This window comes from Rutilus rutilus (assembly GCF_951802725.1).
Source record: "Rutilus rutilus genome assembly, chromosome: 10".
In the NCBI taxonomy this organism is placed as follows: domain Eukaryota; kingdom Metazoa; phylum Chordata; class Actinopteri; order Cypriniformes; family Leuciscidae; genus Rutilus; species Rutilus rutilus.
In genome coordinates this window covers 11,997,904-12,021,598 of record NC_140215.1, presented here as the reverse complement: position 1 = coordinate 12,021,598, position 23,695 = coordinate 11,997,904, and the positions used below count along the sequence as shown (strand labels likewise).

The window sequence follows — 23,695 nt, the reverse complement described above, 5'->3', positions numbered from 1 at the left end:
GGTGTCTCACAGTGGATTCGAACCCGGGTCTCTCACACCAAAGGCATTTGTCTTATCCATTGCGCCACACCACCCCCCCCCATGGGCTGTGCTAAAGCGCCAAATGTCAAATCTCTCACCACATAGTTTCACCATTCAACTCGTTCCTAGCAGTGAATTGGTGTCCATTTTGAACGCTTACTTTAACAATTGAGAGTAAAACGGAGGGGAGGGAAGAGGCTCCCAGATCAATTGTTTGCAACTTCTCTATTCAGAGCACAGGTTCTGTCCCGGCCCCTGTGTAATTGTACCAGACTAACTCCCCTACCTAACCTCAACATCCCTCCACCTCTAAAAGAGCAGCTTAAATCAAACTCATTTTGTTCATATTGAGTGGCGGCAAGCATCGCTGCTCTCCTACACCTCTTTGTATGAATCCTCTTTCATTTCCCAGCCACGCAGGCTATTCTAATCGCTACCTGAGCAGCTCTCGCTAGATTAACTGTGATGGGGAGTCTTTTCACAGTTCCTCCCTGGAGTCAGGCTCCGTTTGCCTCTATTGTTGACACCAACAACCCACCTTTCACAGAATTCTAATGATCTTTGACAGTTTCTGTTCCCATCATCTTTCCCGGCTGGCCACTGCAATCGCATTTGCCATTCTGCAGGGCGCATTCGTATTCAGCGCAGACACGGAGCGTGCCGGTAGGAACTGCAGAGCATTATTGGAGCACAGAAAGCCTTCTTCAGCCTTCAACCGGTACACAGACTGAGCGTGCCTCAGGGCGGTGTCTCTCCGTGCCAGTCTATTATATCCTCTAATGCCCATGACTATTACAGTGGGCGTGAGCAAAGACGGAATGTCTCACATATCTGGCAGTTAATGTGCTGGCAAAATGCTACTGTTTAGTATCATAGAGGAAATGGTGGTTGAAAACCTGCAAATATAGTACACATACACGTGTTCTTGTAAATAGTTTGGTTATATTACAGTAGATGTTCACAGCACTCAAAAAAAAAAAAAATCGCAACATTTTGCAGGGTTTTTTGTTTTTGGATTCTTCTTAATTATATAAAAAAAAATCTATTCACTGAACTTAAAATGCTATGTTGCTATGACTTAACATCTGTCATTATTGCAACAATTAATAATTTAGATTAAGTCTAACAAGAACAAGAAGTATAAATTCTATGCAAAGTTTAAAATTCTATGGTTTTAAATAGTTCATTATTATGTTTTCTATAAGAAATGTACTTGAGAGCAAAATGCCAGTACGGTTTTTTTTTTATTATCAAAAGTGACAAACGACAAATAACATAATTATTACAAAAGATTTGTAAACAGCAGTTTACTATTTTTTTTTACAGCTCTTTATGAAAAGAGCATGTTAACAGCAGTATAATCGCTTAAATGTACATTATTAATAATACAAAATGTTTCTTGAGCACTAAATCAACATGATTTCTAAAGGGTCATGTGACACTGAAGTAGTGTAATGGAGTGGAGTAATGCTGAAAATTCAGCTTTGCCATCACAGGAACAAATTAGATTTTTAAAACATATTAAAATAGGAAACAGTTATTTTAAATTGTTAATAATATCAATTTTCAAATAAATGTAGCCTTAGTGAACATAAGAGACTTCTTTCAAAAACATGAAAACATCTTATTATTTTTAAGAATCATATTGTACCTTATCCCCATCTGAAAAGCTATGTCCATCACTTGCTCTCCTCCAGGAGATTTCAGGCAGAGGTTCACCCTCAGCCTTGCAGGAGATCATAGCAGCACTGCCTTCAACAGCCGTCACATTCCTCAGCTTAGTAATGTGGGGCTGGACTGCAAGAGAGGGTCAAAAGGACAATGTGACAAAGACAAAAGAGTAACATATATAAAGAGTGGGGATATTTAGAGAAACATGGAAGCTTAGCTTACAATAGTCATATAATATACATCACTGACTGCCTTTACATGCACAAAAATACTATATGCATAGTAATCCAATAGACGTGAAGCATGTAAACAAATATAATCTATTGCTCAATAAAGATTTCTTGTTCAGAGTACATATTGCTCTTGGGTAACGATTCAGTTCAGTAAAAGATCAGACTGAACTTTGCGTCAACATCATCATTCTGGTCTGACTATCAAAAATCTTTCATGGGCACCCAGATGGAAGAGAAAACAACAGAATATTGCAGAAAGGTCAGCGTTTTGCTTTGTCTAGAGTTCAGGAGAAAAAAAAAAAACAGCACATTGACAAGCACAACACATCTGCTGTATCTGAATCTAACAGGCTCCCACTGGTAAATAAACATTAGTAAACTGCAGGGGTTGTGTGGCATAGGAATACTTTAGATTCTCATCATAAATCTAAGATGAGGCTTGTCTTGTATAGCTGCTCATTAGTAGGGTAACTGATGTACAACAGCGGCAGCCTTCAAGCAAAAAGGTGACAACATCGCAGCATTTAACCTGATAAATATACATCAGAAAATGCTTTCCCGCAGGGTGCACAATAATAACGGATAAATAAAAGAGAACAGTAAGAAAAAATGGCAACACTTTACAATAAAGTCCCATTAGTGAATGTTAGTTAATGTATTATCTGACATGAACAATGAGCAATACATTTGTTGCATACTGATTAATCTTTGTTAATGTTTAGTTTGCAAAAAAAAAAAAAAAAACTTTGTTGTTACTTCATGCCAGCTCAGGTTCATTAAATAATATTAACAGATGCAACTCTTAATTTTAGCAATGCATTAGTAAATTAACATGAACTAAGTTTAATACATGCATTAGAAGCATTTTTCATTGTTAGTCCAATGTAGTTAACTAATGTTAACAAATGAAACCTTATTGTGAAGTGTTATCAAAAACAATCTTGTCAGCATAATCTCTTTCTCTTACTATGTTGACATTAGAGATTTACTAAGGGGACATGGTGGTGGAAAAAAATAAGTCAATTATAAATAATAAGTCAATGCTTTTGCATTCTCTCGCAAATGTTGTGCGTTCCCCCGAGAAACCTGGCAAAGTTTCTAGGGGGAACGCAAAACATTTGCGAGAGAAGGCAAAAGCATTGCCAAAAATTGTTTCCTCCCATCTCTTTTTTTTTTTTTTTTACCATGTCCCTTAAGGGGGATCCATAGAGATTGATTCAGCTAACAATTAACCCTTAAACAGGCAAGAGTGGAGCAAAAAAATAACTGATCAAGTTACTTTTTATATTATCTGGAAACATATCCAAAGGATTTTTTTATATATATATTTGATAGCCTATATTTTGAATTTATGAGGTGTATCTCCCAGGATACGTTGCCCTATTAAGGTATAAAAAAGCCAAAGGCATCAATATTTCTGTGATGTATTTGATGCAAAAAAAAAAAACATGTAATATGCAAAACATGTCTAAGTGTCCTAAAATTGAGGCATCTAAATTTCTTGTTTTACACTGCTGAAATGTATCATCTTCAACCTCAGGGGTGGGCAACTTTTGGCTCCATTCCTAATGAAACATAGAATGTATGACACAACATATCATTTTCAAGTAATCCTAAAGACTTTGGTTAGATTTTTCATTTTTCAACTGTGTGAAACCCTACAAGAAAATATCTATAGTTAAAAAAGCAAAGTTGTTGTCAACTGAACGTGTGAATATTAACATTTGTACAATTTTTAAACTCAAAATACATAGATTGTCAATATTGTGGATTGTTTTCTTACCCTAATCTGGCAACGTATCTCAGGGGATACAGATGTTTCAAAATGTGCTAAACACCGATATATACCTTAATTTTTTTTTTGCTTTTTTAAATGAAGAAACTACTTTCCAGCTCCAACTAAAGTCCAGCACCATTGGCGGACGTGTTGGTTTTAGGTCACACTGACAAAACCACATACTCAAACAGACTCAACTATGATAACAATAACAGTATTGGGTGAAAAAAAATATTTCTCATGCCTCATACAAGAGACTATCTTGTGGTGCACATTGAAATAAAACAAATTAGGATAAACCTAATGACACTGACATTTTTTTTTTTTACATCTTTGTTAATAGATAGCAAATGCAGCCCAAGATTTGTACACAATGTCAGTTTCATTGCGCACTTTGAACAATATTCATTATTTAAGGATTACCAAAACATCGCCGGGAAAAAAACAACAGCGCTGAGATAAGGCGTGATGAGATAATCCAGCTCTTGAACCTTGGGATGCCATTCATTCAAAACAAAAACAAGTTTTATGAGCACGCAGGAAACACGGAAGATACGTGCCTAGCTGAGTGGAAACCCTAGCAGCTCCGTCTCTGTCAGCTGTCAGGGGTCATAAAGGAAAGTTACAACTCAGGATCCCACCTCGCTTTGCAAAACAGAACTCCCATCCAATAACGGGGGCTCATTTAAATGAGTTGCTTTGAAGAATACCTTTTGCTTGCACATGGAAAGGATTCTGATGACTACAGAATAAATCTCCATACATTTACATGAGCAGACAAGGCGCTATCTGAATAATCTGTGAAAATGTTGCCAGCTTCATGAAAATCAAAATTCCTTGCCATAAAGGATGTGTCACCCATTCTTATGTAATTTAGGCTGTCTGTTTATGGAAGAAAAGCATGTTGTATGGCCAGACTGGAAATCACAGGGATTTACCTGTCAATCACCTTGTTCTCAAAACATAAGGGTTTACTCAGTTCCACTATCCATTAGGAAGATCTAAAGTTTTTAAGTTTTTACTTTAATAATAAACTTGATTTTGCACTTAGGATTATTATTAATTACTGGCATGCCAGCGATAAGAGCAAGATATATTAATATAAAATGTTTAAATAAATGTATATATACACTTATTTATTAAATGTAAATTCTGTTAATAATATATATTACAATTATTTTTAATGGACATTACCATACAAAATTTTTTCTAATGAAATTAATACTTTTATTAAGTGAGGATGCATTAAATTGATCAAAAGTGACTGTAAAGTTTTCTTTTGAACTTTCTATTCATCAAAGAATACTGAGAAATAATGTATCATGGTTTCCACAAAAAAAGCGATTTTTTTTTTTTAACATTGATACTGTAACAGTAAAAAAAAAAGAAAAAAAAAGAATGAACATCTAAATCATCATATTAGAATTATTTCTGAAAGATCATGGATATCGAAGACTGGAGTAATATATGCTGAAAATTCAGCTTTGCCATCACCAGAATAAATTCCATTGGAAAATATATTAAAAAAATTTTTATTTAATATTTTACATAATATGTACAATATTATGATCAAATAAATGCAGCCTTGGTGAGCATAAGAGACTTCTTTAAAACATATATATATTTTAAAAATAAATAAATCTTACAAACCCCAAACTTCTGAAACAATTACCCCATGTTCGCTCAGCATGTAAATATTCAATTTCACAGCACTCAATATGCATCCATTTTAACTGCAGAAAAACCTGGAAAAAACTATTTTAAAATGTAAACACTGGTTTTTATAATGAGCTGATTTTTCATACTAAGATGTTTTGTTGCACATGCAAACATACTCAATGACCCACAACTACAATTATCACACATGACACAATACTCAAAGAACAACAAACACAAACACCAACGCAAACTATGCAGTAAACACTAAACAATGAGGCTCTAATTAGTATGATTTATTCATGCTGTTGTGCATGCTGATCACAAGTGACATCACAACAACTTCTGGGTGATGAGGCACAGTGATGGGGGAAAAAAGCACCTCATGTGAAAACTGTTGCCTGGCCTTGACCTAAACTGTGGCTTCATTTTCAAATGATTTATATGAATATGTTTAGGTAGCAACAACTGTCTCCTCTCATTTCAAAATTTGAACACTAATTTGACAGAACAGCAAACACTTATCTTACGTTCACACTACCAACACACTCAATTATTATTTTTTGTACAGCTATTCACATTTTTGTTTTAAAGTCCTCCTGTGGTGAAAATCAAGTTTTTAATGTTGTTTATATGTCTATGTGGTGTTTTTAATATGCTTTAAGACAAACCTTGTGCAAATTCATAAGTCAACACCATTGCTTTCTGAGTAGTTTCACCTTAAAACTGCGGTGAACCAAAGACAATCTCAAAAACGCGTTTTGAAATCGCTGGTGTTTCTGACGTCACAAACTACCTTGTAACCAATCACCTCAACGTTCCTGCGAACTAGCAGGGGAGTCGTGAAAGAAGCCAGGTTATCCCGGAATATGTTTTTGTAAATATGAAAATTTGGGTAGATTTAGCGTTCTATAATTAGAAGGCAGACTGAGATGGTGAATGGGAACATTGTTTGTGTAACATTAGCAACACATTATTATCTGTTTGATAGTCCAGCAAAAGGCTAATCATATTAATTATCGGTATGTGTCCGACGTAGTAAAGAGCGATACCAATGTGCAGCGTTTACCTCAGTAAGTTGTCCAAGTTAATCTGTGAGTGGAGGAAGGGCTAGTTAGTAGGGGTGTAATGATTCGTTTTAACAACTATTCGATTCGTATCGCGATTCGTGGTTGTCGATACGATTCAAGGACGATATTGGTTCATTTAGAACGATACGATCCGAAACGATTCAGTGACTTGAAATCGATTCAGTGACTTTTTAGCCAAAAATTATTGTAAGGGAATCAGGTATCAATTAATTATGGATATAAACAAACAAGTAAACAACAATTAATGTCAAATGCGTTCACATTTTATTTGAATAAAGTAGGACTGCACGATTATGACAAAAATGATAATTGTCGATTATTCCCTTGAAATTGTAATTGTGATTATTAATTACGATTATCACAACATTGAATGATGTTTTGAATAGTTTGGCCATGGGACCCACATTTCCCCATGGTCATCAAGCCTCGACCCACCTTTTTAGGAATTATATAGGCCTATTATAATACATTTGTTTACACAAAAATTGTTGACACACAAGTTCTGTCCCCCTTTACTTAACATACACATTTTTTTTTTAAGAATATGACAAATACTGATAAACAGTAGGCACTGCGAGGTTAAGCTATTAAATAGAAGTCCCAAACTAGTTTTTGTTAATACAATCCACCACAGTCATATAAAAATATACAAAATAACCAGTAAGTGGCATTTTGTTATGGAAACAAACAACAATTAGGCTACCATGGTGATACACAATACTTAGAAGAACTGGTAAAGAAACATGGAAACTGCTCCTGATAAATAGCAACACACATGACGTACCAATAACGTAATTTATTGGTATTTTACTTTTATTTCTTAACTTACTAATTTACGACGTTGCATTCTCGTATGTCTTTTGCACTTTAGTGAAGTGATAAAGCGCGTTGAGAAACAGGAAAGTCCGTTTTTCTGAGGTGACTGAGAGACTTTGCGCTGCTTGTTGTCTTTGCGCAACGTTTAACGCTTTTATCATTAAAAGTGCTAAGAAAAAACATCCATATAAAGTCTGACGTGCTTAAATCCAATGCATTATTTATTTCCTAGTATCGATACAATCGATTCATTACCTTTTAAAACAATGTTAGATCGATATATGTCGTCCGGAAGGCCAACTTGCCGAGCACAGATCGATGTAGTTGGATCATAGGAATATAAATCGATACATTGATGTAGTTGATGAATCGTTACTCCCCTACTAGTTAGCATATTCACGCTGTCACACTGAAGAAAACACGGAGAACATTTATGAACACTATTATGCAAAATTCACTTTTACATGGTGTTTGAACATAAATGTGTGTTGGCAGTGTGTGTACACAACCACCCTATAATGATAAAAATCCACCAAGTGCTTTTTTTTAAATCCCCATAAATCATAAGCACTGTCTCAGAATGAGCTGTTCTCAGATTCGGGGCAATGTGACGTCACTTTGCACAGGCCCCTCCCACGACTGTTGATTGACACTGCAGTTTGAGCATAGACCCGCCCTGAGTGAGCTGGACACAGGCCGCCAATGTTTCCATGCTGGAGCAACTGTAGACAAAATGTCTCCTAAGCGATTGAGGTGTTTTGTTGTTGGATGTAAGAATGAACTTAGCAGTCTTCATTTACTCTGGTTGTTACTCGAGGGATGGATCTGTACTGTTCGTGATTCAGCTTACAGTCTCCGGAGCTGAAAAGGTGTGTATATATTTGTTTACTGTTAGTTCTAACGAGTGTTTTGTGTATTTCGCTGTGTATGTTCCGTGATAATGAAAGGGAGAGAGAGAGAGTTTATGGATAAGACTTTAATGCGCACTTATATACTGTGTTTATTCGGCTCTTACAGTGATTTTCTGGAGTAAAACTAAGGCTTCATCTTTTGTGTGAGGTACAATAAACTTAATTGAACTCATCAGTATATTTTGGTCATCATTAATAACACAAATAACCGTAATTAAACTAAACTATTCCTGTTCTATCTTCATACAGCATATATTCTCTGGCTATGTGGGCATTATTGTCTGACTCCGAGTCAAAATGAACACCACTACTGAGAGTTTCTGTTTTGATATTATCAGATGAGATTGTCCTGGCTCTTAGCGCGAGCTCGTGAGGCTCCGCCCCCTGGGCCGGCAGCAGCAGTTAATTTGCATTTAAAGGGATACACACTAAAACGGTGCGTTTTTCTGAGCCCTAAAAAATGACAATTGAAACATGCTGTAAAAATTTAGCGGTTGGGTATTTTGAGCTAAAACTTAACATACACACTCTGGGGACATCAGAGACTTATTTTACATCTTGTGAAAAGGGGCATAATAGGTGCCCTTAAAAGTAAGTGATTACGCATTCATTTATAGTGAGATCTGCCGCGGAAGCCAGCGAATTTATGCGCAGGCAGTATAAAAATAAAGAGGGTGTCAAAAAAGAGCAGGCTTTTTAAACATTTATGATATGAACCCTCATGTTTTGCTTGTATGAGCTGTCACTGTAATACTTATGAGCTCTCACACATCACTGTCCTTCCACTGACTACCTTTCGCAACTGTCTTGATAACTTCGGGTATGTAACATTTTTGAATGACTCCCATGAGTGCAGAATTGTGACGAATGTTGCTCAAGTCTAGAGTGACAAAAAAGTCGCATGAATTCAAATATGACTGTTCAGACTGAGGTCGCATTGCAAAACATCTGACCTGTATCGGATTTAGTATCACAAACGGAAGTGGCCCATATCAGAATTGAAAATATCAGATTCCTTGTGGTTTGTGCTGTTCACACTGCCATGACAAAAAACAGATCTGAGTCACATGTAAGCAAAAACAAAACAAAAAACAAAACAGATTTGAGTTACATTTGCCTGCAGCCTGAATGTAGCCACATTTTGACAGGTAACATCCTATTTAACGGATGCAGAGTTATATAACTCAATAAAAAAAAGAGTTCTCACCGAAAACCTTGAGAAACAGTTCATGCTCAACTTCTCCCGCCTTGTTAGAGGCCTTGCAGGTGTAGGAGCCCCCGTCGTCCTGCTGAATGTTTCGAACTGTGAGCGTTGTACCTCGAGCTCTCATTACATACCGCTCTGATTCCTGGAGCTGCACTCCCTTCCTGACAAACCACACATACACAACACATGTCAGTCGAACAAAGCCTCAATTCTCAACACTGTGGTTTTATTCATATTGCAGGATGAAAATGTCTCCGACAAGACAATCAAAAAATATTGCATAATGCAGATGTAGGAAGCAAAGAAACGCCAGGTGATGGGTTATTCATCATAGATGGAGATGCAACATTTCAGAATATTCCGTTATGTTACATTCAATATACTTACTGTATAGGTATGCCGCCGAGGTGGAGACAGGATAATGAAATATTTTTTTGGAGAAGATTACAGCACGGCTTCAGACTGTCATAATGTTAGGGGAGGAATGAGCGGAAATGAAATCTATTTAAAGCAGAGAGACCTGTGTGGCTACAGGAAATGGGGAGAAGGGAATCAAATCATGCTCTCTCTGGCTATACACAGAGACACAAACAGATGGACGCTCAAATTCAGGTAGCTGCTCTATCTATCTATCTATCTGTGCAATATATTTACAAATTTTAAACGGATAGTTAATAAATACCCCTCTTAACATAAAAAGGGTTCAAATGTATGTGTGACTGGTTCATTTAAGCCTTTTCTCTGGTTCATAATTTATATAACAAACAATGTAAATAGTATCCATCTAAAATGTATTTACAAACTGTAAATGGATAGTTGAGAAAAACCTCTTTTAACATAAAAATCAGTTTTTGTTTATGCAACATTTTATTTAAATAGAAGTGTGGTTTAATGACTATATGTATATATATATATATTATATTATTTAATAATAAAATACATGTATGTGTGTCACGTTCAGGAGTGCGTTTCCCAAAAGCATCGTTAGACAACTATGTTCGCAAGTTCTGTCATTATCAGCATAGTTCAACGAGTCGGTGTTTCCCGAAACCATCGTTCCAACGAACATTCGCAAACACCATCGCAAACTTGTGTGGTTAGAACTACAACTCTCAACCTGTGGTTAGAAGCATAGTTTCTAGTTTAAATGACATGTGGACTAAATAAATCCTTATCTTGAGCAAAATAAGCAAGCTGACATTCAGTACAACCCGTGTTATTTATTTAGAATACATACAAATGCCATTTACGTCTTTTAGTTTGTCAAGAGATTTAAAGCACTTTTTTTTTAAGAGTGCGCATGTGTGAACGTGCTCTACTGTGTAAGAACGAGCCAAAGATTGAGTCTGGAAATAAAGCAAAATAACTGAGAAAAAATAGAAATAGTCCTCAGAATTGCCATGTCTGTAATTTATATGAAAAAATCTAGCGTTAATTCGATCTCAAACAGTTTCATTAAAATAAGTTATTACTCCACCACGTGCGTTACGTCATAAACCAAGGTGGTTGAACGACCACTTTGCGACAATAGTTTCGGGAAACAGTCGTGACTAGCTAGTTGATTTCTCCAACGATGCATCGTACTATGGTAGTGAAGCAGCGAGATACGTAGTTGTACGGGAAAAGCACCCGAGTTTAGTTTTGTTCATGGACTTTGAGTGTGTTTTCATCTGTCACTTGTTTCTTTGTTCAGTTTCCCGCTACTCATCCGTCTCCTTGGTTACCGTCATTGTTAGTTTCCCTGCCTGTTACCTGATTCTTGAGTGTTACCAGAGAATGTCTAATAAGGCGAGAAGTTTCACTCTCACTACACTTCCGGCTTCTGAACTGGTTGCAGTTCCACTCTGATTCCATATGAGGGCGCTCACAGGACGAGTGCAGAATGAATGGAGGTCAATGGCGGTATACCCCTCAAAATCCACTTTTCTCAGGATATAATTTTTTGTCTAGTAATTTGAATGTTGTATTCGAAAGGAGATGCAAAGAAATTACACATTGCTGGGTGTTAGATTTTTTAGAGTCACTTATTTGCTTTAAAAAAGTCTTTCAAAATGTCAATGACGTCAGAATGCTGACGTCATTAGCAGAATGCTAGCGTGTTATGGGCAACAACAACTCAACCTGTAAGAAATCAAAACGACATAAGTACTCGTTCATTCAACTTTCGACCTAAAACCCATGTTGAACTTGCAAAATCTACAATCACATCTGAGATTTCTCAACGGCAATCGGGTGAAAGAGACAAATTTAGCCGTCTAGCCCCATTGACTCCCATTCATTTTGCACTCATGGCGAGCGCCCCCAGTGGAACTCTGGTGGTACTACAACCAAAATTCGGTACAATAGGGCTTAATAGGGAGTGGACAGGCTCTCCGTAGACGGGCTCTGGTGTTACTATTAAAGTGTTGTTTGGATTTCATCTTCTGAGTCTTCAGCCTGTTCCTGAGTACACCACACCGTTACAATGTGTCTCTGGTTCATTTGACCCTTTTAAGCACTTTTTTCATTAATTTAGAAGTAATTTAAAGAGTCGTGGTGTAACAAGTCTGGTCAAGTAACCAAAACAGCATGTAAAATAAAACAGATACTTTTTAAAGACAAAATCTGTTATTTGTTTTCAGGTAAATGATTAAAATCTAAGAGTATAATTCGTTTACAGGAAAACCTTTCATGTTAACAGGCCAAATACATGAAGTGAATATGTGAATATCTGCAGCATTCCTCACTGTTCACAAAACGAGTTGGTTAGGGGCTGTTTACATGACACAGTTTTCAACTAAAAACGTAAAACTTTTTATGCGTTTTGGTTGTTCATTTAAACAAAGTTTTGGGTGCCTGAAAACGCAAAATTTGAAAGCGGGTTTCAAAGTGCAAGTTTTTGAAAACGGTCTCCGTGTAAACAACAAAAACGCGAATCTCTGAAGACGATGACGTCATGCACATGCGTATTACGTGTTCAGTCTATAGTGTTTCATCACCATCTAATGGCCTGGCAGCAGAATACAGGGTTTTTAGTAGTTTTTGCGGATCCGTGTGAATGTCGATCGTTTTGACAATCGTGTCGTCTGTACGCGGAAAACTCAAAGGGAAAACTTTTCCGTTTTAAGCATATTATTGTTGTGTAAACGTACCCTTAGGCAGTATTAAGTATCATATTTTAATTTACACAAATTTTTTTTAAAATTACACAAAACTATTTAGACCTTTAACTCTACTGGAATACATTTATTTATAGCTTTTTCCCAGAATATACTTTACTATCTCCACAATCCTTTTTTTTTTTTGGCACCATCACACATGCACACATAAAATTAAATGAAACTATCAGGTTTTAGCAAGCATAATGTAATTGGTGGTGGTTTTGTAATGTCCCAATGTATCAGTGAGTGGTTTGGTTAGGCTCATTCATTTAAGGTCAACGTGTGAGAATGCTCGGCAGGGATTGGTTTCATCACGTTCATTCTCATCTGAGCCGGAGGTAATTACAGTGATTGAGAGTCTGTAATCAACACATTGTGCTGCTGTCACTCAAAGCCTGCACATTAAGGATGGAATAAATGTGTCCGTTCTCTGTTATCACAGCTCTTTCTTGGCTGCACTACCCCGTTCCTGTTCCCCAATTTCTGCTTCCTCAGTGTAACACCTTAATTCATGAAAACTTTTGTTTTCTGGGAAAAAAAAAAGTTTTTTATTTGTGCAACATTTTTGTAAATTTTAATGAAAAACAGAAGGCGACGTTAAAGGGTTAGTTCAAGCAAAAAAAAAAAAAAAAAAAAAAAAAAAAGAATTGTCATCAATTACTCACCCTCATGTCGTTCCAAACCTGTACGACTTTCGTACATCTTCGAAACACAAAGATCTTTAAATAAAATCTGAAAGATTTCTGTCCCTCCATTGACAGTCCACGACTACCCCGTGTAGCTTCAAAAAGTTAATGAAGAGATTGTAAAAATAATCCATATGAATCAAACAGTTATTCCAAATTTTCTTAAGAGACACGATCGCTTCATACGTATGATGAATTTACGGTTTTATTCACATATAAACATTGATCAGCAAACATAAACATAAGCTCAACCGTACTTTCATTGGTTCTTGCGGAAGCTCAAACGTGCTGTGCATCACATGAGAATGAACTTCATTTGGTTCTCGCACATCAAGCAAGCATGCTTGAGCTTCTGTTTACTGATGTGTGGGTTTGATGAATGTTTATATGTGAATAAAAGCATAAATTCAATCTGTTCATCATATCAAGCGATCGCGTCTTCAGAAAATTTGGACTAAACCGCTGAATTCATATGGATTAGTTTTACGATCTCTTTATGAACTGTTTGAAGCGTCAAAGTGGTATTTGTGTAGCTGTCAAAAGAGGGACAGATAGCTCTCAGATTTAATTTAAATATCTTCATTTGTGTTTTGAAGATGAACTAAAGTCTTACGGGTTTGGAAAGTCATGAGGGTGAGTAAATGAATACATCGTTTTCATTTTTGGGAGAACTAAAACATTAAACAATTATATAAAGTAATTGAAATGTTTTAGGGCTGTCAATCAATTATTTTAATATTATTTCTAAATAAAATACATTAAATAATAATGTAAATAATAATTGAATAATATTCTAATAATTATATATTACAATTATCTTTAACTGCAAAAAGTCCCCCTATACAGATAATTCAAAAACACAAGCAAAAGTGACAAAAAGTGGCTTTAGATGTCTATATATTTTAGTTTATGGCGGCGATGCTGATAAGTCATACCTGTGCCAGGTAACATCCGGTTCAGGTGAGCCATAGGCCCGGCAGGTGAAGGTCACAGACTCTCCGTAGTCCGCAGTGGCGTTGAAGGACTGCTGCGGTACAGAGACAACCGGTGGAACTGTTTGACAGAGAAAAATATTGTATGGTGTTTCTGTCTGTCACCAATGAATTATCCAAATACACAAACTTAACTTGTCATTTCAAATTTTTAAGTGTGAAATCTCTTGGTGGATTTAAGTGTCAAGTGTCAAATGTTTAAGTGTCAACAAATACTTATTCAAATGACATATTCATACACAAGCCATTAACATGTTCACTTCCAGGGAAATAGTGGTTGACAGCATGTGGCAGTCATTGAGCTAAATGAATGCTTGAATGCTGTTTTCTTAAGAAAATTGTATGTAAATCGCTCCATACAATGCTGAAAACAGCTGTTTTAGAGTGTATGACAACAATATTGCTGTTTTATCCTGTAATGTAGTGAGTTTTCATTTATATTCCAACACACACACAGGCACAGCAGTTGATAGAACTAACTCTATTCACTCACCTTCATCTCCAGCGCATACAGATCATCAACAACGTGATCACACTCAAAATGCCCCGTCACAAGCCAGAAACAGAATGAATAAATACATCAGCCAGCCTCTGTCTCTGAATCAATATGTCCTGAGCAGTCTACTTAATTATATAGTAAAAGGTCACCTGAGAAAAACCTCGGGTCAAACAAGAGGTCAACCTGGATGACCTCAAACAAACTTCCACTAACAATCTCAGTTTTTCAGACTTTATATTCATGAGAAAAATCGACTTATCTTCGTAAAGTGACTGTTTACAGCTGAAAGTATGTGTGTGTGTGTGTGTGTGTGTGTGTGTGTGTGTGTGTCTATTAAAGCTCTATATGTGCACTCCAAGATCAGGCAGATATAGCAATTTTCATTGGCGGATTCTATTATTGGTATGTGCAATGATTTGAGTGAGAATTTTTATATTTCCATCTCTGCAGAGAACTGGAAGGTGATAAAGTAATTTCAGACTGAACCTAACCCAATTTTGACTCATTCAGAAATTACTCTGCCTTGCCCTTCAGAATGAGGTAATTCACCTGAGAAGGAACGGTGTTCAAATAGTTTCAATAATAGGCAGCAATGTTCTTCTGCAAACTTCCAACACCATTTTTTAAATACAGCATTTTTGTTCCCTTTTCCAATTTTCTGGTTTAGGGAATGGATGGACCCATCGTGTCTGGAAAAAGGCATAATTTTGAGTTGTGACTGGTTTCAAGACATAACACAATTTAATGGAGTGTGCGCCGGGGTAAAAAGATTAGATTAAATGGATGTTTTATTCATGGTCACTTTCAGCCTGACTTGGCAGTATATTAACACATCGCTCTCATCCTCTATTAGAAATCATATACGCACACACTATTTGCTTTTCCCCTGGCACATTATGGGTCATTCATTAGGTAAACCCAAACTGCTGACAGCCAAGTTCAAATTAATGCCACAATTGTTTTGCCATTTGCCATTTGTCTTCAGTCCATCCTTGGCACGCATTACTCCCGCAAGGGCACTCTGAAGAAGAATGAGCATGTTTTTGTTGATGAGATGACAGCCGTGGAGGTCCTGATGGGAATCATCATCATTACGGATAGGGTTCAATCTCAAACCTCTATTCAAACTATTCAAAACCAACTATTCAAACTCAGCATGCTTTGACCACTCTCCAGGGTTAAATAGACAGTCCTACAATTGAGCTGGTGGTAATGAGGGTGTCTGTGTGAGTGGGCAGCTCAAAGATCACACAGGGCACTGCAGACTTGTCGGTTTCTATCTTTTCTCTGACTTTGATTGTGCTTTTCCACCCATTATCACAGCGATAGTTAACTTATCATACTGTTTCACATTTGACAATGTGTCTTCGGCAAAACACTAGAACCAGAATAAAAGTAGCATAAAATGTACCCATTTGACTTGTGCACTATATTACAAGTCTAAAATCACACAATAGCTTTATTTGAGAAAGAAACAAAATAGAACATTGCTATTTTTCTCTTATTGATCTACGAATGTGTCAAAGAGAGCGAGGGTGGAAGTCAAGATTGATTCATTCACGAATCAAAAATGATTTGTGGAAGTTCAACTTACTGTCACAGAAGACCACTGGAGATGAAGCTTATCAAATGACTAACAACTTTAAAGGTGCAGTAAGAGATTTCTGAGAAATGCTGTTGAAAGTGGATCAGACTGAGCACAACGACACACTTGTAGCCAATCAGCAGTAGGGGGCGTGTCCACTCATGATGGGGGAGGAGAGAGAGCAAGAAGAGGGAGATTTGAAGAAAGACTGTGAGAAGAGAGATGGCTGAGAGACAAAAGAGAAAAGGTCTGATGAATATCAATGGAAAAAGAAGGGTTATGACCAGGCAAGAGCTTTAGGACCTGCATCAACATTAGAAAAGCTGTCCAGCCCAGGAGAAACCTAAGCAGAAAGGCCTGAAAATGGATGCCTAAGTTGTGTTGTTTCTGCTCCATACTGTAAGGGTTGCTCTGTAATGGAGGCACGAAGACGATGAAGAAGGTAAATACGAAGAAGATAATTCATTAAACCGTTAGGATAGGTACAGATAACAACTTAATACATTCAAGACCAGACATAGCCTGGGTTTCCCCATACTGCCTTCCTCGCAGCGTGATTTTATTCACGCTGCTAGGCAGTCTGGACACCATGGACCAGATTTTCCCCTGAAAAAGGGAACCAATCACAGAACGGGGAGGGAGCAGCAAGACGATGACCGCACTGAAGCAGTTTGTTTATATCTATGAATCCAACATGGCATCAGACTCGACGTTACCTTCTACCCTCATGTTTATCTTGCACAAACGGTAATATTCGCTAAACGCCATTGTGCACAAATAAATCTTTGACCCATCGTCTTTTTCCTCATTGAATTTCTGTCACTCTACATACGTCATCTGGTATAATTGAAGCGATTGGTTATGAGCTACGTACAGGCGCATTTGATAGACATTCATAGCGCCCAATAAACGGCTCTGGGCATTCGTAAACCACGCCTCAAATACGAGAAAATGAACACGTGGTTCCCAGACCAAGTCTCAAATGAGACTTGGTCTGACGTTAGCCAGGCTAGACCAGACAACGAATGACAGGACAAGCAGGAACTTAAATACACAGATGATGACTAGACAATGACAGACAGCTGTGAAGATAATGATGATTGCTGGCAGGTGCAGGTAATGGTAGAGGAGGTGCAGGTGTGGGTCAAGGAGGATGCTGGGAACTGTAGTGTGGACAGAGATTAACAGAAGACAGTGACAGAAACAGTGATGGTGACGATGACAGCGACGTTGAAGATGATGAAGGCAGTGACGGTGAAGGTGATCGTGACACATACGTGAGTAACATTGGTTTTGCTATGTTTTCACAGAAGATAGGCTGTTGATGTAATGTTAGCTATAGTAACAGGACAGTTTTGAGTGTCATTGTTTGTCTGGAGCTGGTGAATAACAATGAACTCTTGCTCTTTTGTGTACTGTTTGATCATCCATGTTGTTCATTTGTCATCATTTCTTTATTTTCTGCAAAGCATTATTTTGCTTCAGCTATAAAGTGACATCCCCACATTGCGTGTTCATGCATTTTGGGGGCAGAGCAATGAAGGGAGGTTTGAGTTGATTTAAAATATCAAAAGTGTTTCTCAGAAATCTTGAAGTTGGATCTTGAATTTGGTCAGTTGCTCACACAAAGTATGACTTCAGAACACTTTCACATAAGTTGTATGGACTATTTTCTTGCCTTTTGTAAGGTTAAAACATTCAGTCCCCATTCATTGTAACTGTTTGAAAAAAGTGACATGCACAGTCTTCAGAATTCATAATTTTTTTGTGTGTGTGTTACATGGAAGAAAGTCAGTCATGGGTTTGAAATGCCTTAAGGGTGAGTAAATGAGTGAAGAATTTTAATTTCTCAGTGAAATATCCTTTTAAATTTGCACACACACTGTGGAACTCTAGTAAGAGTCAGAGGAAACAGGCGCACACACACACACGCACACACACAGCACTGGGCTATCATGCACTGAAATGGTTTCAACAAGATTATCATTGAATTTCTTGCCAATCGATGCCTATTTTCCAAAGGCAGTAATCTAATTTAACCTATTCCCAGATACGCATGCCCAACTGAAACAGCTCTGCTAATGTGAGACACAATTGGGCATTAAGACATCAAATCAAGCCAGCAAACCATCTGATACAGACTGAATTGACCTTTAGTATCAACAACTGCATGCTTTAAAAGGCTAATAATCCAGTTATATATAAAATGACTACAAAGCAGTTCTTTTGAAGGACAGTAAGAACACTTATGAGTCAGAAATGACAAAAAATCTTATAGGAAAGAAAACCACTGTGATCTCTTTAGTATCTTAATTGTTCCTCTGAGACGATAGAGAGCAACTGCTGCTTAAGCTTCCTGTTTCTTAATTTTTCTCATCGGAATAGAAAACAATCTCACCAATGGATCATTTATAGGTTTAGATGAGATCTCAACAATGTTTCAAATTGTGTATAGATTGACCAAGAAACATCTAATTAAAGCTCTCTGATAATTGTCAAATTATTTGTGCTACACTACAGTTCAAAGTTTTAGCATCAGTAAGATTTATTTTAAAATAAAATAATACTTTTATTCAGTAAGGACACATTAAATTGACCAGTGAGACAATTTTGTTTTGTTGTAACATTATTTATGTCTTTACTATTTGGAATTAAGAAAAATCCTGAAAAAACATGTATCAGTTTCCACAAAAATATGAAGCAATACACCACTGAAAAGAAGATAAAGCAACTATCCTGAGCTATGAAAAGCCATGAAAGAGCAAAAATGTATATAATGTCCCTGATATATCTACAGTGGGGGAAATAATTATTTGATCCACTGCTGATTTTGTAAGTTTACAAACTCACAAAGAAATGAAGGGTCTATAATTTTTATGGTAGGTTTATTTTAACTGATAGAGACAGAATATCAACCAAAAAATCCAGAAAAAAAACAACAAATTATACACTGCTCAAAAAAATTAAGGGAACACTTAAACAACACAATGTAACTCCAAGTCAATCACACTTCTGTGAAATTAAACTGTCCACTTAGGAAGCAACACTGATTGACAATCAATTTCACATGCTGTTGTGCGAATGGAATAGACGACCGGTGGAAATTATAGGCAATTAGCAAGACACCCCCAATAAAGGAGTGGTTCTGCAGGTGGTGACCACAGACCACTTCTCAGTTCCTATGCTTTCTGGCTGATGTTTTGGTCACTTTTGAATGCTGGCGGTGCTTTCACTCTAGTGGTAGCATGAGACGGAGTCTACAACCCACACAAGTGGCTCAGGTAGTGCAGCTCATCCAGGATGGCACATCAATGCGAGCTGTGGCAAGAAGGTTTGCTGTGTCTGTCAGCATAGTGTCCAGAGCATGGAGGTGCTACCAGGATGAAAGCAGATGAAAGCAGATGAAAGCAGGCAGCAGAACGTTGTCCATGGCGTCTCCAGACTCTGTCACGTCTGTCACATGTGCTCAGTGTGAACCTGCTTTCATCTATGAAGAGCACAGGGCGCCAGTGGCGAATTTGCCAATCTTGGTGTTCTCTGGCAAATGCCAAACGTCCTGCACGGTGTTGGGCTGTAAGCACAACCCCCACCTGTGGACGTCGGGCCCTCATACCACCCTCATGGAGTCTGTTTCTGACCGTTTGAGCAGACACATGCACATTTGTGGCCTACTGGAGGTCATTTTGTAGGGCTCTGGCAGTGTTCCTCCTGCTCCTCCTTGCACAAAGGCGGAGGTAGCGGTCCTGCTGCTGGGTTGTTGCCCTCCTACGGCCTCCTCCACGTCTCCTGATGTACTGGCCTGTCTCCTGGTAGCGCCTCCATGCTCTGGACACTATCCTGACAGACACAGCAAACCTTCTTGCCACAGCTCGCATTGATGTGCCATCCTGGATGAGCTGCACTACCTGAGCCACTTGTGTGGGTTGTAGACTCCATCTCATGCTACCACTAGAGTGAAAGCACCGCCAGCATTCAAAAGTGACCAAAACATCAGCCAGAAAGCATAGGAACTGAGAAGTGGTCTGTGGTCACCACCTGCAGAACCACTCCTTTATTGGGGGTGTCTTGCTAATTGCCTATAATTTCCACCGGTCGTCTATTCCATTCGCACAACAGGATGTGAAATTGATTGTCAATCAGTGTTGCTTCCTAAGTGGACAGTTTGATTTCACAGAAGTGTGATTGACTTGGAGTTACATTGTGTTGTTTAAGTGTTCCCTTAATTTTTTTGAGCAGTGTATAAAGGTTATAAATTGATTAGTATTTGATCGCGTGTAAATAAGTATTTGATTCCCTTCCAACCAGCAAGAATTCTGACTCCCACAGATTGGTTATGTGCCCATGTGTAACACAGATTAGCCCTGTCACTTTAAAGGAGTCATAATGTTGTTTTAACTTTGGTACCCAATGCTCTATTATAGTCTTTCAGGCACTTCTAAAAAAGAAAAGTGGAAAAAAAATCAACACAGAGCCCCTCAGACCCTTATTTCTAAAGGCATTATTGTCTCGCGAGATCTGATGCAATGTTTTGGCTGTCGTGGACGGTCATTATAATAATGCAAATGAGGGGCGCGTTGATTGGTTGCAGGAAGGAGGGGGGTTGACACCGCAGGTAACGTCAGCATCATTACAAACTGACATGGCGCAAGTTGTCAATGAACCCGACCCGGCGGCGACATATGGGATTCAACCGTACATGTTTGAGCCGGACTCTGAACCAGAGCTGGAAAGGGAAGATGTAGAGTCGATGGAAGGACGTCTACATCAAGATGTCTCTGAATGGTAAAGACAATCATTTTGACTGAGACATACATTAACATCAGTTCGAGCAAAAACGTGTGTTGCTATTTTCTCCCACATAAATTTACCTTTTATTTAATGTAGATTACATTAACGGAGATGTAGGTTTTTTTTTTTTTATCAGCTTACAGTGGTTTTGAGATTTTTACTATCATGTGGTGTTTTTGCCTTGTTTCACGTTGTGGTTATTTAGACATTCAATATGTTTCTTCTTTAGACATGCAACGTGATGTTATACTTGCATTTAAACAGTTTTAGCCACTGAGCATGGACTCCTGTACCGTCACTACTGTAGCTGCTAGTGTAAAACAAAGTGGAAAGATGTGGCTAGCATTCGTAGAGTCCATTCCCCGTGTTTACCTCGAAGGTAACGTTACATACAATAGCCGCATTAGCAGTTAGCTGCTATTTGTTAACCACAGTAGAGCAATAAAAACACAGTCTTACCTTTTCAATTTCTGGCAAGTCCCTGAGGGTTGGGATGGCACCTTTTCCCAAACGGAGCTTCGAGGCCAAGTTCGCCTGATATTGCCCCAAATTTGTAAATGATTCCGGTGTAAAATGTTTAGCACACACACCTAACGATACGCCACTTGAAAGAGTTGTTGGGACAGCGTCATTAAAAATGAATTTCCTCCACTGTTCCCTGATAGTTTCGTCCGTTTTTGGTAGATAAAACACATTTGCATGTTGTTTGTGGCAGTCACCCACAGAGCATCTCAAGTGTAGGCTACACTCGGTTTCTCCATCTTTCTCGAGTCGACTAAACTGAATCTGAGGGGGAGAGGGGGAGAGGGGGAGAGGGGCGGGCTTCCCGCGGCATAGGTTTGCGGTGTCCATATTTGGTATATCCTCCCCCGTCTTGACGTCAAGAGGGGGAAGAAATCAAAATCTCGTTTTTTCGTGCGCGTGCACGTGGCCTATTTTACAAACCCTGAGGTAAACAAACGCTTCACTTTTAAATATCGGCTTCCCGGCCAGTGTACAATCATTATGCAATCATAACATACATTGATTCTCGTGGATAAGTGAAATTTCTACATTATGACTCCTTTAAGAAAGTACTCCTAATATCAGCTAGTTATGTGTATAAAATAAACCTGTCCACAGAATCTGTATCTTCCATTCCAACCTCTCCACCACCATGGGCAATACCAAAGAGTTGTCAAACGTCAGAGACCAGATTGTAGACCTGCACAAGGCTGGAATAGACTACAAGACCATCAGCAAGAAGCTTGGTGAGAAGGAGACAACTGTTGGTGCCATTATTCAGAAATGGAAGAAATACTAAATAACCACCAAATCACCCTCGGTCTGGAGCTCCATGCAAGATCTCGCCTCATGGGGTACGGATGATCATGAGAAAGGTGAGGGATCAGCCCAGAACTACACTGGAGGAGCTTGTGAATGATCTCAAGGCAGTTGGGACAACAGTCACCAATCAAACCCACTACGCCGCAATGGATTGAAATCCTGCAGCGCCCACAAGGTCCCCCTGCTCAAGAAGGCACATGTACAGGCCCGTCTGAAGTTTGCCAATGAACATCTAATGATTCAGAGAAGGCTTGGGAGAAAGTGCTATGATCAGTTGAGACCAAAATTGAGCTCTTTGACATCAACTCAACTCGCCGTGTTTGGAGGGAGAGAAATGCTGACTATGACCCCAAGAACACCATCCCTACAGTCAAGCACGCAGGTAGAAACATTATGCTTTTGGGCTGTTTCTCTGCTAAGGGTACAGGGCGACATTTCACCGTATTGAGGGGACGGGGCCAATGGACGGGGTCATGTACTGTCAAATCTTGGACGAGAACCTCCTTCCTTCAGCCAGAACTCTGAAGATGGGTCGTGGATGGGTCTTCCAGCATGACAATGACCCAAAACATACCACCAGGGCAACAAAGGAGTGGCTCAAGAAGAAGCACATTAAGGTAATGGAGTGGCCTAGCCAGTCTCCAGACCTTAATCCTACTGAAAATCTGTGGAGGGAGCCGAAATTGTGAGCTGCCAAGCGACAGCCAAGAAACCTTAAGGATTTAGAGAGTATCTGTAAAGAGGAGTGGAACAAAACCCCTTCTGAGATGTGCAAACCTGGTGACCAACTACAAGAAACGTCTTACCTCTGTGCTTGCCTACTAAGGCATGTTTGCTTGGGGATCAAATACTTATTTCACGCACTGAAATGCAAATCAATTTACAACCTTTATATAATTTTTTTTTTTTTCTGGATTTTTGGTTGATATTCTGTCTCTATCTGTTATAAATAAACCTACCATAAAAATTATAGACCCTTCACTTCTTTGTAAGTGGGCGAACTTACAAAATCAGCAGGGGATCAAATAATTATTTCCCCCACTGTATGTACACCAATTATAGTGAAAATTATCCATGTGACAACTTCAAATAAAAGTGCGATTTCCAACACCAATAACACAATATTAAAAATAAATTCCAGTGTCACTTGTTTATGCAAACTAATTGAATGAAAACTCCTGCTTAGGAAATCCTCTCTACTTCTTGAACAGTCATTTTCATTAAATTTTTATTCATATCTACAGTGCTATGCATAAGTTTAGACACCCATGCTAAAGTTGACTAAAAAGAGGAATA

General features: G+C 38.2%; 1 protein-coding gene across 3 annotated transcripts in view; it reads right to left on the bottom strand.

The window, feature by feature from the left end:
• The window catches only part of LOC311298625 (neural cell adhesion molecule 2), a 245,862-nt gene that overhangs the window by 37,324 nt on the left and 184,843 nt on the right, over positions 1–23,695 (bottom strand). For all 3 annotated transcript variants that reach the window (XM_084421710.1, XM_084421711.1, XM_084421712.1), the window contains exons 6-8: positions 14,145–14,262; positions 9,384–9,544; positions 1,673–1,818 (exon numbers count right to left, since the gene is read on the bottom strand). In XM_084421710.1, the coding sequence (XP_084277836.1) occupies positions 1,673–1,818; positions 9,384–9,544; positions 14,145–14,262 (425 nt within the window). The remainder of the gene's footprint in view (positions 1–1,672; positions 1,819–9,383; positions 9,545–14,144; positions 14,263–23,695) is intronic.